General features: G+C 41.7%; 1 protein-coding gene across 1 annotated transcript in view; it reads right to left on the bottom strand.

Annotated features, from left to right (window-relative positions):
- The window catches only part of KIF14 (kinesin family member 14), a gene marked incomplete at its 3' end in the record, with an annotated part of 104550 nt that extends 88992 nt beyond the window's left edge, over positions 1 to 15558 (bottom strand). The window contains exons 1-4 of the mRNA XM_082266606.1: positions 14547 to 15558; positions 10687 to 10941; positions 9800 to 9884; positions 193 to 291 (exon numbers count right to left, since the gene is read on the bottom strand). Of these exons, the coding sequence (XP_082122732.1) occupies positions 193 to 291; positions 9800 to 9884; positions 10687 to 10941; positions 14547 to 15433 (1326 nt within the window). The 5' untranslated portion in view covers positions 15434 to 15558. The remainder of the gene's footprint in view (positions 1 to 192; positions 292 to 9799; positions 9885 to 10686; positions 10942 to 14546) is intronic.
- Between the last annotated feature and the right edge of the window lie 1018 nt (positions 15559 to 16576).

Genomic DNA, 16576 nt, shown 5'->3' with positions numbered 1-16576 from the left:
CAGCAAGGTTGCAGGCGCTGAGGAAGAGTTTCTCTACAATACACACCTCATGGTTCACCATTTTGAGCGCAGGAGAATGACTTTTGTGAATGTTACAGGCCTTCCAGTTAGATCCTGGGAATGCTGAGCATTCCAAATCCCAACCCACAAAACAAAACTGATTGGATGAAACTACTATACATGCACACTTACTGCTTGCTTCTTTTGCTCATTATCAGATTTAAAAGCCAGCAAATCATGGATCTTCTCATTGTACACTTCAAAGTAACTCATCTCCAGATGAAAGGAGACCTATAGCAAAGCCAAAAGGTAACATCAGATTATGCATTATGATTGCCAAAACCCACAAAGCTCACTTTTCAATATTAGTAAAAAAAAAATGTATTCAATACATCTCACAAAGCTTAGCTTCATGTTATTAACTTGCCCCATCAATGACAGTGCAAAAAAAAAAAAAAAAATTTATATATATATATATATAAAAATATAATCTCCTGGTTTCTATGTACATGTTAATAATATGTATGTAAACAGGGGACAAACATATTTGCTCATCATGTAAAAATGCTCTGAACAGCCATCGTACCTTGTTTATCTCACAACACATTTACTAGACAGGGTCTGTTCATTAACAGTCTCTAATGACCTCAACATCCACAATACTTCTGGCAGGTTGTTTTGACTTTTTTTATTTATTTAGCAAGTAATGCAAAGAGGTACTCCATATACTTGTGTGATTTGATATAAGCGACATGCACCCAATGAATTCATGTGGACTCATGTGAAGTATGAATTTATTAAGTATAAATATTGGGTCCCATTTCTAGACGCTTTGGGGTTGATATACTAAAGGCAAATAGGTTTTTTCACTGGGAAAGTGTAGATTTTGTAGAAGCAATGATGAGTAGTCAGTGGAACCTTGTAAAGAACTTGTTTATTTCCAGCCAGCCATGAGCCTGGTGTAAACCTTTTTTAGTTACACTTCATAACTTTCTACTTCCTGTTCCTGCCCCCAGGTCCTCAGACCTCTATGTAAAAACAGACACATTCTACATCTTTTCCCTTTTAAAGATAAGCATATATAACCAAATATTAAATATAGAACCAACAAGGAGTGCAGCATAGCAAGGAATAATAACTGCAATATAAAACAAAAATGCTGAGTAAAAGTCAGTATGTGATAAAGTCTTGGAATTTAGGATTGGGTTTACACACTCTTCCAGATGGAGTAACAACTTGTGGGGCTTGCAAGTCAGAAACCTCTGGCCTGTCGCTGTCATTTTTTTGTGGTTGTGTGTTACATCCATTTTCAGAAGTGTTGATGGGCACAGCAGCAGATGACTGTGCTTGGGGAGTTGAAGTGATCATAGGCACATGGGCAGCAGCAGTACAGTATGAGTCAGGTACCTGAAGAAGGCGACGGCGGTTCCATACATAGGTCTTACCTTCAGAAGGGACAACATAGCTGTTTGGTTGCCAGGCCTTTCAATGAACTGTGGCCAGTTTGTCAAACCCACGGGTGGTCTCTGTTAACTTCATGTACAAGGGATATAGTTGTTTAATATACTGCCATCTTGTGGTCATTTCAGTTACTGCATCTTTTTCAGTATTCCCTCCTATTCTATGATGAATTTCCCCTTCCTGTTTAGTTTGTGTGGAGGTGAAATAAAGGACGGAGTGCAGAACCACGTCGTGTCTGTGGATTAATTTACATGGTAGCAGAGGATGGTTTCCAACTATAGAGTACCGCCTAAGTTTGACGAAGCCAGACCATACGAGTGCTGGAAGAATGAACTTAGTATTTGGAAACTTGTTACAGATCTGGACAAGAAGAAGCAGGCACTCGCGGTTGTGTTGGGGCTTGAGGGGCGAGCCAGAGAGACCGCTTTGGAGATACCTGCGAGGGATCTAAACGAGGACAATGGTATGGAAACTTTGATAGCTAAGCTGGACTCTGTATTTTTGAGAGAAGAAAAAGACCGGGCTTATGAAGCGTACTCTCATTTCGACTCGATTTCTAAAGACAGCGAGGTGTCCATGACAGACTACATCATAGACTTTGAGCAGAGATACAACCGCATGAAGAGGTACACCATGACCTTGCCTGATGCTGTGTTAGCATTTAAACTACTGGACACGGCTTGTCTTGAAGAAAAGAGTAGGCAACTAGCACTTACAGCGTGCACAGATTTAACATTTGCATCCATGAAGTCAGCGTTAAAACAGATTTTCGGAGGAAAAACCAGTGGAGTGAGCGGAGGCAGTGAGACTCCAGATGCAGCGTTTTTCACGGAGCAGAGGCCACTGGGTAAATTCAAACGGAACAACAGCCAGTCACAGAGCAGACAGTGGCAACCACAGCAAGGTACTAACCCACTCGACAAATATGGTAAGCGATCAAAATGCGCAATTTGTCAGAGCACATACCATTGGGCCAAAGACTGTCCTCATCGGAGAAATGAAGTAAAGCTAGCAGAAGATGAAAATGTTGAGGAATGTAACATTACACTGTTTACAAAAGTTATGACGGACTCTGAGATTTTCCTAACTGAATCACTGGGATCAGCTATCATTGACACAGCATGCACACGTACTGTCTGTGGTGAAAAGTGGCTGGATAGTTACATGAAAGACCTGAGCCAAAGCCAAATAAACAAACTGATGCAAACAGAATCTTCAAGCTGCAGACCTTTCAGATTTGGTGATGGTCAGGTGGTACACTCCAACAGAAAGGTAAAGCTTCCCGCTAAGATCGGACCAACAAAATGTCACATTGAAACGGAAGTTGTTCCTGTAGATATTCCTTTATTGCTGAGCAAAATGGCTCTAAAGAGAGCGGGAACTGTCTTAGACATGGAGAATGACAAAGTTGTCATGTTCAAGCAACCAGTGCCTCTTGAGCTCACTAGTTCGGGACACTACTGTGTTGACATTAGAGATGGTAATACTGAAGTGGACACCAATGAAAGTGAAGTCCTTGTCATCACAGCAGCGATGTCTACAAAAGAGAAGCGTAAAGTCCTTTTGAAGCTTCACAAGCAGTTTGGCCATGCCTCTGCAGACCGGCTGCAAAGGCTTATCCTCAGCTCTGGAAATACTGACAAAGACTGTCCAGTTATTCTGCAAGAGATTATCCGTGACTGTGAGGTATGTCAAAGATACAGCAGGACCAAGCCCAGGCCTGCTGTCGGTTTGCCTTTAGCCTCAGAGTATAATGAGACGGTGGCAATGGACTTACATGAGCTGGAACCTGGCATATGGTACCTCCACATCATCGACCATTTCACACGCTTCAGCGCTGGAAACATTGTGAGAACAAAGAAAGCATCTGAGATCGTCAACTCTTTCATTCACTCGTGGATAAGTGTTCATGGTGCCCCAAAACGGATATACACTGACAACGGTGGTGAGTTCAACAATGAGGAGATAAAAGAGATGGCAGAAAAATTCAACATCGAGATGAAGACCACAGCGGCATACAGTCCTTGGAGCAACGGGCTGCTGGAGAGACACAACATGACTCTGACTGAGATCCTCCTGAAGGTGAAAAGGGAAAATGGGTGTGGCTGGCAGATTGCTCTAGATTGGGCTCTAATGGCCAAAAACAGTATGATCAATGTGCATGGTTATAGTTCACACCAGCTGGTGTTTGGTCACAATCCTAATCTTCCCTCCGTTTTGGTTAATGAACTGCCTGCTCTAGAAGGCACTTCTATGAGTACTAGAGTAGGACAGCACCTAGCAGCATTGCATGCTTCCAGAAGAGCATTCACAGAGGTGGAATGCTCAGAAAGAATAAAAAGAGCTTTACGAAAGCAGCTCAGGCCTACAGATGAAAAGTATGAGACAGGAGACAGAGTGTACTACAAACGAGCAGACAGTACAGAGTGGAAAGGTCCAGCTGTAGTTTTCGGTCAAGATGGCTCTGTAGTGTTTGTCAGACATGGTGGTATCCTTGTTAGAGCACACCAGTCCAGACTGAATAAAGTTAATGCACAGGATGAGGATACACCTGTACTACCTGATATCACTGAAAATAGTAAAGAAAAAGAAAATGTAATCCACACTGATGGTTCAGAGAATTCAGATGATGAAATGAGTGTCAATAGCGAAGTGCAAATCCCTGAAAACACAGAAACTGACGATAGAGAAGATGTGAGACAAACTAATACTAATACAGGGGGTTCCATGGGTGTCCAACTGAGAAAAGGTCAGACAGTGACATTTACAAACAGAGAGGATGGTGCTGAACACACTGCCAGAGTCTTAGGCAGAGCAGGGAAAGCAAGAGGGCAATATAGAAACTGGTACAATGTGCAGTATCTAGAACCAAATGGCAGCGAGGGTCAAAAGGAAGCTTTAGACATGTCACAAGTTGACGATCTTCTCACTGGGTGTGAAAACACCGATGATGATGTACTTATCACCAAAGACATTTCTTTTGATGCTGCTAAAAAACAAGAGATTGAAAACTGGCAAATTAATAATGTTTATGAAGTAGTCACAGACAAAGGTCAGAAATGTATCTCTACTAGATGGGTCTGTACGTTAAAGGAAACTTCTAGTGGTGTTGTTCCCAAAGCCCGTCTTGTGGCGAGAGGTTTTGAAGAGGCCAATATGCATGAACTACAGAAAGATTCTCCCACATGTGCATCAGAATCACTCAGGCTGCTGTTAGCTGTTATTTGTCAAAACAAATGGCAAGTGAACTCTATGGATATTAAGTCTGCTTTTTTGCAGGGAATTGAACTCTCAAGAGACATTTACATTCGTCCCCCACCAGAAGCGAGTGTGGACAATGTGTTGTGGAAACTAAAGAAATGTGTGTATGGACTTGCAGATGCTTCCCTCTACTGGTACAACAAGGTCAAAGAACTCATGCTGAACAGTAGGGGTAAAATGTCACGGGTTGATCCTGCAGTGTTTTATTGGCAGAATGAGCAGTCTGAGGTAACAGGAGTACTGGCATGCCATGTGGATGATTTTTTTTGGGCAGGTTCAGAGCATTTTGTAACCAATGTCATCCCTGTGCTTAAATCTGCATTTCACGTGGGTCGTGAAGAGTGTGAGAGTTTTTCATATGTGGGGATGAACATTGCTACTGTGGGTGGTGTAGTACAGGTGCATCAGCACAGTTATATTGAAAACCTACAACCAATTCATTTGCAGGCAACACGTGCTGTACAGAGAGAGGCCCCACTGAATGAGAAAGAAAGAACAACTCAGATCCAAAATAGGACAGGTTCTGTGGGTTGCTAAACAAACAAGACCGGATGTTATGTTTGACACATGTAGCCTAGCATCCAACATTAAGAATGCTACTGTTCAGTCCATACATGAAGTGAACAAAGTGATCCGTAAACTTAAATCAGAGAAGGTAACACTTAAGTTTCAATACTTGGGTAAAAGTGAGGATTTGAGTTTGGTAGTATTCAGTGATGCTTCACTGGGCAATCTTCCAGATGGAGGGACACAGGGTGGGGCTCTAATTGCCCTCATGGAAAAATCAGGAAAGTTCTCCCCACTGTTTTGGCAATCTAAAAAAATTAGACGTGTGGTAAGAAGCACACTGGCAGGAGAAACCCTTGCCATGTCAGATGGTATTGACAATGCTATGTTCTTGGCTATGCTCTACTCTGAACTCACTACTGGTAAAGCTGATCTTAATGCTCTTCCTCTTATCTGTGTTACTGATAACCATTCCCTGTTTGACGCTCTTAAGTCTACAAAACAGGTCACAGAGAAGAGACTAAGATTAGAAATAAGCGGTGTCAAAGAGCTCATACATGCTAATAAAATCAAAGAAGTGCGTTGGTCAACAGCCAAGTCACAACTTGCTGACTGTTTGACGAAAAAAGGTGCTTCCTCTCTTATGCTTCTTAAAGCGCTGTATGAGGGTGTATGGAAACTGTAAAATCTGGTCCATTGAGCATATATCTTGGTATTTTTTTGTTTGTTTAAATACACACACTTACTTGAATGCTACTGTGTTCTGAAAATCATTTTTGTGTGACAATGTTTTATGTCAAACTCACCCGTTCTTTTTATCTTAAAGCGGAGTTCCGGGCACAGAATCGTTTTTTTTTTTTTCAATCTCCCCCTAACAATCACCCTTACACATCGATACATCCGCTAATCCTGGTTAGAATGGTGAAATAATGAGTTTGCAAGAATAAAATCTTACTTTATATAATTTCTGATGTGCGGCGCCATCTTTGTTGTGGATTGCCGAGTCCGTTGTGGGGAAATGTCTTCCCTTCTTCCTGATTCCAGTGGGCGTAGGCCTGTGAGTCAAGGAATTAGAACAGTGGTCGGCCGCCCATGTGACTGCAAAGTGAATCATGGGAGGGCCGAGGAAGAGCTCCCAGGACGCATTGCGGCAGGAAGTGACGAGGAGAGCCGAGGCACAGGAGGGAGAAAGTCCTTTGAAAGGTGAGTATACAAACCTCTGTAAACAGGTAAGTGAAAAAAAAAAAACTATGGGAATATCCAATTCTGACTCAGCGGAGAGTAAGGAATACAATGCAGTAATTATTAGAAATTGAATTTTGTGCCCGGAACTCCGCTTTAAGAAGAGAGTGAGATTGTTAACTTCATGTACAAGGGATATAGTTGTTTAATATACTGCCATCTTGTGGTCATTTCGGTTACTGCATCTTTTTCAGTATTCCCTCCTATTCTATGATGAATTTCCCCTTCCTGTTTAGTTTGTGTGGAGGTGAAATAAAGGACGGAGTGCAGAACCACGTCGTGTCTGTGGATTAATTTACAGTCTCCATCCTTCCCACCTGCCTAGGCTCCAGAGGAGAAAGGCGTCTGGCCGATTTGTCATGGTTTATTTTTCCTTTTTGCCTGAGCGTACATAAAGCAAAGCAACCTGAACAGCAGTTTCAACTCGTGGCAGGAGCTGGGATGGGACCATGGGAATCAGAGTCCTGGTTCTTGGTGATGGTAAATGTTGTGCCGAAGAAGGCATGCCATCCCTAGGTTATGTTAGGAGGTTGAGTAGGGCTGCATAAATGCCAGAACCATTGCGTGGACATTTCTCTAGGAAAAGCTTGGCCAATCTTACACTACGCTCTGCAAGACCATTGGATCTAGGGTAATTGGGACTGCTAGGGACGTGCTGAAAATCCCATTGGCGAGCAAAGTTATTGATTTCTCTACTTGAAAATGAGGTTGCATTTTCAAGCATGGTAGGGGCCTTACCAGACAGCATGCACTTAAATCTAATCCAACTCAGTCCAGAAGTACATGCAGTACAACAACCAGCTCCTGGAATGACCAATTTTATGAGGACTCTTTTCGAACGGACACTGTTGGTAAGCTTCCAGTCTTGAATCACATGCACTTAGATGAAACGGTACAGCCTAATGCGCGTGCCTGCTGACGTGGCTTGCTCCCTGCTGACGTGGCTGGCTGGCACAGGGGCTGTGGGTGGCTGGCTGGCGTGTCTTCCATAGCGTGCACTGTCCAAAACGAGGGAGGCAGCCTAAGAAGCCAGAAAGTGCAGGCCTAGTGCGCGGAGGCGCATGGCGCAACATACGCAATTACGTGTGCTAAATGCACCAAAAAAAAAAAAAAGGGATGTCGGCCATTTTGCAAAATGATTCCACGAGTTACACCTTTTGTTAAAAGCTGGACACTTGTTGCGCTCAGTAGCTTGTTTACTACGACAGTTGCTGCATTGTCTTTTGTTCTGTTGCACCAAACACTTCTGCTTCTCTTTTGAGTTCCTTAGTGACCCTTTCAGAATGTTCAAACAACATACATGTTCTGATGGCGAATTCCAGTGTCAAATTTTTCTTCCTTAACAACTGAGAACAAACGGCATCATTGTAGATACCACATACAATCCTGTCACGTATCAGTTCATCGTAGCGCACCAAAATAAAAAAATTTTTAGCCAGCAGTCTCATTCATCTGGTTTCTGAGCCATCATGTTAAAACATGTCTGTCTATTACATTATGTTGTGGTAAAAACATCTCAAATTTCTTGCATTAGATATTTGTCCTCATTGTCTTGAAAAATGAAATGACTCATATTTATCTAGTGCATCTCAACCAGTAAAATTAAGAGTGCAAGCTTATACCTTTTTGACTTGTCTGAGAGCCCTTTTTTTGCTGTACACTTCCCATTCCCTTTCGAATTTCATTATCAAAGATTAGGGGTTGCATGCCACTTAGATTCTGAGCCATGATATTTCATCAATCTCACTTCTGTCACCATGTAGATTTTGTAGAATCAATGATTAGTAGTCAGAAGAACCTTGTGTAGCACCCTCCTAGGTAGGTGCTAGTGAGAGAGTATAGTTTTTGGCTGTGTCTGCCTATCAGAGGAGCAGCAGGCAAATCTTTATTGCTCGTTGCTTATTAGAGAGCAGGATCTGTTAGTGAGGTCTGCTCATTGTGCTCAGTATGAGATTTATTATGTCTAGAGAGTGTTTCACACTGGTCCAATAGGAAGGCATGTTGGACAGTGGGAAGAAATCTGACAAATGGATGCATAGGCTTTGGTACAGTCCTGGTGATTGGCATGGGTGGGTCGCTTCAGTGCATTCTGGGATACTGTATAAAAGCCAGGAGCACACGTGCTGCGGTGGTCTTTGGCTGGAGAGCAGAGTCCCGGAAGGGAGGGTGGCGGCTGCCTCCTCTGTAGCAGTGGCACGAAGGCCAGAGGAACGGAGCTGAACCCAGAGGTCCAGGAGAGCTGACTGAGGGGGAAGACACTGGAGACCCTATAAAAACAGTATTGTGAGTACAGGGGCTGGACTGATTATTGGATAGGCCAAAGAGGTCAAGGTTGCCAATGGTAACTCAGGGGGACCTGTAAGTGTGAAATCTGTCAGTCTTCAAGGGGGCAGTGCTACACTTGTAAAGAACTTGTTTATTTCCAGCCAGCCATGTGCCTGGTGTAAACCTTTTTTTTTTTTAGTTTCCCTTCATCACTTCCCACTTCCTGTTCTCACCTCCAGGTCCTTAGACCTCCCTGTAAAAACATATACCGTATTTATCGGCGTATAACAACACGCACTTTTTCCTCCTAAAAATGGAGGAAAAAGAACAGTGCGTGGTATACGCCGATATAAAAAAAAAAAAAAAGCGCCGAGAGGTAGAAGGGGGCGCGCAGCACCGAGGAGAAGGAAGGACGCGCTGTTATCGGAAGTCCCGCCTCCTATGCCGACGTCTATCATAGGCGCCGGCACTTCCGATGACAGTGCGTCCATCCTTCTCCTCTGCGCTGCCCGCCCCCTTCTACCTCTCGCCGTTGCTTCCTGGACTTTTTTAGAAGGGATTCGGATAGTGTCAATAACGATGGCGAGGCTGCATGTATGGGCACTGCGCTGGCAAAGCTGCATGTATGGGCACTGCGCTGGCGAGGCTGCATTTGATTAAAAAAAAAAAAAAAATGTCCTGAGTTCAAAGCTATTTTAAATTTCAGCTTTTTTCCTGAAATTTCTCTCCTAAAATTTAGGTGCGTGTTATACGCCAAAATTACGGTATATTCTACAGAAAGGGAGTTTCTTTAGCTTAGGGAAGGAGGAGAAGCTTTGCAGACTTCCAGTCGCATGCAAGCAATACAGCTTTCTTATTTTCCATGATATACGTGATAGGGTATCCTTCACAAAGTGACTTTTCACCTCATTCACTAAGCTAAAGGAGAATTCTCTGGAAAAGGGACCATCATATTTGCCTGTCAGGTAATGTTTTTGTAATAGGTTTAGTGTATTTTGTAGTTTTAGATCCATTTGTTATCCATCGCTATTAAAGCAAGTACAATACAAGTGGCACTCCGTACCTGCTGCTTTGTTGCCTGAATCCGGGAAAAAAGTTGATTGCAGAATCTTGGAATAATGCCTACTTCTTCATCAAAGCCCATCATTCTGCAACAAAACAAGAACAAGAGAGCAAGTTTAGCTTAGTGCTATTAAAATCATGCCAACATGATACATAAAAGTTCAGGACAATACTGTAATCTCTAATGCAATTCAGAAAACTGGTTCATTACAACATAACTTTTTCAAGGTCCTAAATAACTCATACCTCAGATATTATACAACACAGCATTATAAAGAACAACAGAAAAAGAAAATGCCATTAAATGACACAAAACTCTGCTTGAAAAAAATATATATTTTATTCAGGTATGTATTTTTAACTTTAAGAGTACTTTCTATTGCTTAGCCGCATCCCAATTTTTTTTTTTTTTTTTTTTGGATGCTGTAATCAAACTTCTTTTTAGAGGGTGGCTGCATTTATTCTCCATGGCCCCACTGTAAATAGGAGTGTAGCCACCCTCTGTTTCTCACTCTTGAAATGGGCCGAGGACTATGGGATATGTAGTGTGGGCATAGAGCGGTGCATGTGACCACAACGAACCCACAATCCTCGTTCAGAAAATAACGGAAGTGAGAAATGATTCCATGAAACCCCTTTGTTTTATTTTTGCCATCTGTGTCACTGCCAGGGGGCTTCCAGTCCTGATGACGACAACTGAAATGGAGAAATCTCCCTGATTTCTTTAGTCATTTTCTTCTCTCAAAAGTTAAACCTTTTATATACACTTTAAATATAAACCAATGTTGATAGATTTCTAAAAACTTGGAGCTAGAATTTGATTATTTTTTTTTTTTGGTTATTTTTATTATTATTATCCAGCACACAATTCAAAAATGTTTTACATACGTGTAGGACTTCCCAGATCCAGTCTGTCCATAGGCAAACAGACAAGCATTGTATCCCTGGAGAGAAGACTCTAAGAGAGGAACAGCTAGCTTCTCATATACTTCTTCTTGACCTGCATAGTATGGATCGGATTTATTGAAGGACCAAAATGAAAAGTCAAAGAGGAAGTTATGGCGTTCCTTGGAGTCTGGTGGTTGAACAACGGTTTCCTTTCCATTCATAAATACTACCTGGGTGGCTTTTTCATTCAATTCCCTAGGACAACCAGAATTGTTATTAACAGATTAATCCATTACATTACTAGTCAAAAACAATCAACCACATTTTTAAAAACCTAATTTATACAAAGTGACACGAGCAAGTGCCCCGTGTGCATCCATCACAGTATTTGTTATATGTAAATGTATTCATTAAAAATAATGTAAACAAATTTTGGCATCTAAAGTCTTGCTATAAAAACTTGTTTCTGTAAACCTTAAAGTCCAACTCCAGCCAAAAAACTGTTTTATTTTGTTTTAGAGAACTCCAGGATGAATTGGAGCCTCTCTTCAGACTTTGCCATCTGTGCCCCTACTGAAGAGATTGCTTTTAGCTACATTCCCTGTAGCATTTTTCGCCCCCCTGCAGTGCAAGTAGGAACAGCCTACATGAGAATGGGAACTCCGCTTTGAATTCAGGAGCAGTGCAGCACTGCTGCCACATCACAGGAAGTTGCATTAGGTGGACTTTAATGGCAGGATCAAAACGGTATTTGTGGGACTTGCAGGGGGACTAAGAGAAAACATACCGTAATTAAAAGTACCAGCCTAAACTTAAAGCGGTGTTCCAGCCTCCCCCTCCAAAAATTAAAAGTCAGCAGCTACACATACTGTAGCTGCTGACTATTAATATTAGGACACTTACCTGTCCTGGAGTCCAGGTATATATCGGCACCGCAGCTGATGTTTCCACCATTGCCGGTAAGGGAACCCGGCAGTGAAGCCTTTGCGGCTTCAAGGGCGGGTCCCTACTGCACATGCACAAAGTGCACTGCGCATTGGAATTTGCTCGGCGGGCGGGGGGGGGGGGGGAGAGGAGGAGGTGGCCAAAAACCGGTACACGTTCCCCCCTCCCCTCTGAAAGGTGCCAAATGTGGCACAGGAGGGAGGAAGCAAATGAGTGGAAGTTCCCCTTTTGGGTGGAACTCCGCTTTAAAATGGCATCTTCCCCTTCTTAACACCTATGCTAACTAACCTGTGTATATACACTCTGGTCAAGTCATGTGATCTGACTCTCCTGTGTCAGCCAGCAGCTGCTGCAGGGGGAGAGGAAGGTGCGCTGACAGTGGCTGTGACATTAGAGCCTTTGGCTAGGAATGCCTGGGAGCGGTGATGTCACCCATTCTCGAGTGATCTCCCCTCTTCTCTGCATCCACCACTGGCTGACACAGTGATTACATGGCCGGACCACAGCTGCCTGAGAATAGTCTGTATGTATGTATGTGTATATATATATATATATATATATATATATATATATATATATATATATATATATATATATATATATATATATATATATATATATATATATATATATATATATATATATATATATATTTTTTTTTTTTTTTTTAAAGCAAAATTAGTCATTACAGATGTTAGAAGAGGAGAGGGGACATTTTTAAGGCTAGTTGGAATGAGACTGGAATTCTACTTTATTCACTTCAGCTCAGGAAGATTTTACCCCCTTTAAGACTAGGCCATTTTTTGCTAATCTGCACTTTGCTACTTTAAAGCAGAGCTCCGCCCAAAAGGAAAAGTTTCGCTTTAAGGGCTCTTTCCCCAATCCACTTGAAAAATTAGCAAATTTGAGAAGTGGGGGGCGAGCGGAGGTACCCGATTCTCACAGGTACCCACTCCCACGTTTGCTCCAACTGCCTAGGCCAGTGATGGCAAACCTTGGCACCCCAGATGTTTTAACACTACATTTCCCATGATGTTTATGTACACTGCAGAGTGCATAAGCATCATGGGAAATGTAGTTCCAAAACATCTGGGGTGCCAAGGTTCGCCATCACTGGCCTAGGCGATCAGAAACAGAAGAAGTTCTCCTCCCTCCCTACAGTCTTCTGGTACACCTACGGGTCCCAGAAGACTGCATCCACTATTCAGGATGCACAGCGCTGTCACAGCTGGGTGCCCATAATTGAGATGCCGGCGCCAAGGAAGGAAGACAGCCGGTGAAACCGACTGGGGGTGAGCACACCGTTGGATCATTGGACATGTGAGTGGCTATTTTTTAGAAACTTAAATTTCTTTCACGGGAGACGGGAACTCTTTTTTAACTGACGATTGCATGGTAATCGCAACGATGTACCCAAACACAATTTATATAATTTTTCTCACACAATAGAGCTTTCTTTTGGTGGTATTTATTTATCGCAGTTTTTTTTTTTTTTTTTTTTTTTGCAATATTAACAATTTTGAAGAAAAAGAAAACACTAATATTTACTTTCTGCTATAAAACATAACCAATACATTTTTTAAATATATTTTAAAAATATATGGCTCTATAAAATTTTGGCCAAAATGTATTTTGCTACATTTCTGATTTAAAAAAATCCCAATTAGTGTATATGGATTTGTTTGCATGAAAGTTCTAGTGTTTACAAACTGTGGTAAATATACTGGAGTATTTACTTTTTTAATTTTCTTTATATTACTATTTTTATTTCATATTTTTTTATTTTCTTTATATAACTCTTTATATTACTAATGGCAGCGATCAAAGACTTAAAATGGGAGTGCGATGGACATTCGGACACTAACTGACGTTGGGGGAACTGACTAGCTGCCACTGACATCACCAGTGACATTAATACAGTGATAATACTCTACATGAGGGATCTCTAAACTATGGATCTCCAGCTTAATATCCAAGAAAAGAAAGACTCAATGCTCCAGGTGAGAAAAAGGAAGCCTAATGATGCTAACGGGTGCCCGCCTCGGCTCGCCTCCGCATACAATAATAAAGGTTTATTGGACGAACATCGCAAGTGTTACAACAGTGTACAGGTAGAGGCGTTTCACACACTAACAGGTGTGCTTATTCATTACCTGTTAGTGTGTGAAACGCATCTACCTGTACACTGTTGTAACATTTGGGATGTTCGTCCAATAAACCGAATCTGGATGCAGGGTGGAGTGCAGCCAATTATTTTTTATTATGGACCTCCAGCTGTTGAGGAACTACACGTCCCATGAGGCATTGTAAAACTCTGACATTCGCAGACATGACTAGGCATGATGGGAATAGTAGTTCCTGAACATCTGGAGGGCCATAGTTTGGAGATCCCTGCTCTACATGGTCAATGTACTCGTGACACTGGCTGAGAAGGGGTTAAACATGTGCCTAACTATGTGTAATGTGTGTAAAGTGTGCTGCTTTTTACTAATGATCTCTCAGGTTTTTCATCCCTGCTTTGCAGAGATGAGAAACTTACAGATCGCTCCCTCTGTACAGAGCTCTGTATTGAATGTCAATAGAGAGTTCTTGGCTGTGAATGTACACAGCTAATCAGCGGGTCCCGGCCGTGAATCATTGGCTGGGACTTGGTGACAGCCTAACGCTGTGTACAGTCACAACAGGAGTTGACCGGGGGGGGTACATGCGCACACCCTAAACCCAGAAGTAGGAAGCGACGTATCAGTAAGTCGCTTTGCCTACATTGCCGTTCAGTAGGTCACTTTACCTATAGTGGTTGTTAAGTAGGTGCTGCATCAGATTTTAACGGGAAACCATAGTGTGAAAAAAAGATTCCTAGAACACAAATAGTCAGTGTAGAAATATAAAGCATCAAAAAAATGTATCTTACGAACCTTTTGCTGAATGGCCTAACTCTCACGGCGACAGTCACTGCACAGTTTTCCTCTTTGTGATATTCATTTGCATCATTAAAAAGCAAGCTGACCGCTTCATCTTTACCATGTAAAGATTCAGATGGAATCGTGGGTACTTCTGTTTTTTCTGGGCGTCCATTTGTAACAGGTATCCTTCTCGGAGTGGTAGGTAATGTGCTTACTGGACGTTTCGGTGTTATGGCAGGGCTTCTTACCTCCTTTGTCGATACAGACCTGAAGAGCCCAGACGTTCCACTCTTTGGTGTTTTCTGTTTATCCAAACCTCCATTTTTTGCAATAGGAGTCTTTATTAAATCGTGCCCAGTGTTGCCAGAGCTATTGGATGTATCATTTCCCTTTGCACTCCTACCAGAAAGAACCTTAACGTCCTCACAAGATCTAGACACATGTGTATTTTGAGTTTTTAAGCCATTTACAAGAGATTTTGGATGGAAAGGTTTCCAATTTGCACCATTGAAACCTTTTGTTCTAAATTCTGGTTGATTGTTTGCTGTATTGTTGACTATGTTGGATTGTGTTAATCCATAATTCACTTGCTGCTTTCCAAAGAGAGTTTTGACTTTACTACATTCACCTGGGTTTTTGTCTGCGTCATCTTTTTCAGTGCATCCAGTTCTGAGCCTCCTCTGTAAAGTCAGGTGTCTTTCAGACTCAGGCTGATGAATGACATCTTTGTCTGAACTCTTCTCCACACCAGGGGACTCAACTATGGTCTCCCTCTTCTGAAGCTTTAACCTTGGCTCTAGTTTGTGTGTTACTAGAGACCTAACATTTTTGCATGCAGATATTACATACGTACTGTTTATATCTCTGGTGTTACTAGGTTGGTGGCCTTTATGTGACATAATAATTAACAGACGAAGTTCTTCAGGAGGAATGGCAAATTCTGTTACAATACATTTATTCTGGCTTCATCTCGCCATGGTATTTTCTTAAACGCTTGGAACAGGGATAATTCTTGAGTGTTCTGAGAAAAAAAAAAACAGCAGTCACTAAAATGTTATTTGATTATACAATAGATGAACAATTACAAAGGGTCAATGAAATGCTACATGGCATGTATTTTAAGTAAATATCCAAATTCACTGTTTACACTTCCACGTTTCAAATCAAATTTGCGAAAAAACCCACTATATGCTTAATATGGGTTAAAAGAAGTTATAAAACCTAAAAAATAAAAAAAAAACCCTGTAAAACAAAAGGCATAATGAGCTAGTATGCATCGCATACTAGCTCATTGTGAAATACTAACCTTAACCACTTAAGCCCCGGAAGGTTTTACCCCCTTCCTGACCAGGGCCTATTTTGCGATTCGGCACTGCGTAACTTTAACGGACAATTGCGCGGTCGTGCGACGCTGTACCTAAACTAATTTGGCGTCCTTTTTTTCCCCACAAACAGAGCTTTCTTTTGGTGGCATTTGATCACCTGTGTGATTTTTTGATCATGCGCTATAAACAAAAAAAGAGCGTCAATTTTGCAAAAATAGCAATATTTTTCACATTTTTTTTATATGAAATTCCCAAAAAATGTAAAAATCAAAATTTAACATTCTCGGCAAATTTTTTTATGCTACATATGTTTGGTAAAAAAAAAAAGCGTATTTTGATTGGTTTGTGCAAAAGTTATCGCGTTTACTAACAAAGGGAAAGATTTTTGTCATTTTTTTTTAACGCGTAATGGCGGCGATCTGCGTTTTTTTTGCGGTACTGCGACATTGCGGCGGACAGATCGGACCCTTGACTGACATTTTTGGGGTTACCAGTGACATTTCTACAGTAATCAGTGCTATACATATGCACTGTTACTGTAAAATTACACTGGCAGTGAAGGGGTTAACTTTTTTTGAGAGGGAGGGGTGGTGTGTGTCCCTAGGGGCGTGATTCTAACTGTGATTGGCTGTGGCTTGAGCTGTAGGAACAGTGATCAACGGTCCTACATAGTAGAACCATATGATCACTGTTTCTACACAGGGGAGAATGACAGGC

This window comes from Pelophylax lessonae (assembly GCF_965119305.1).
Source record: "Pelophylax lessonae genome assembly, chromosome: 8".
NCBI lineage: Eukaryota > Metazoa > Chordata > Amphibia > Anura > Ranidae > Pelophylax > Pelophylax lessonae.
This window is presented reverse-complemented; position numbering and strand designations above follow the sequence as displayed.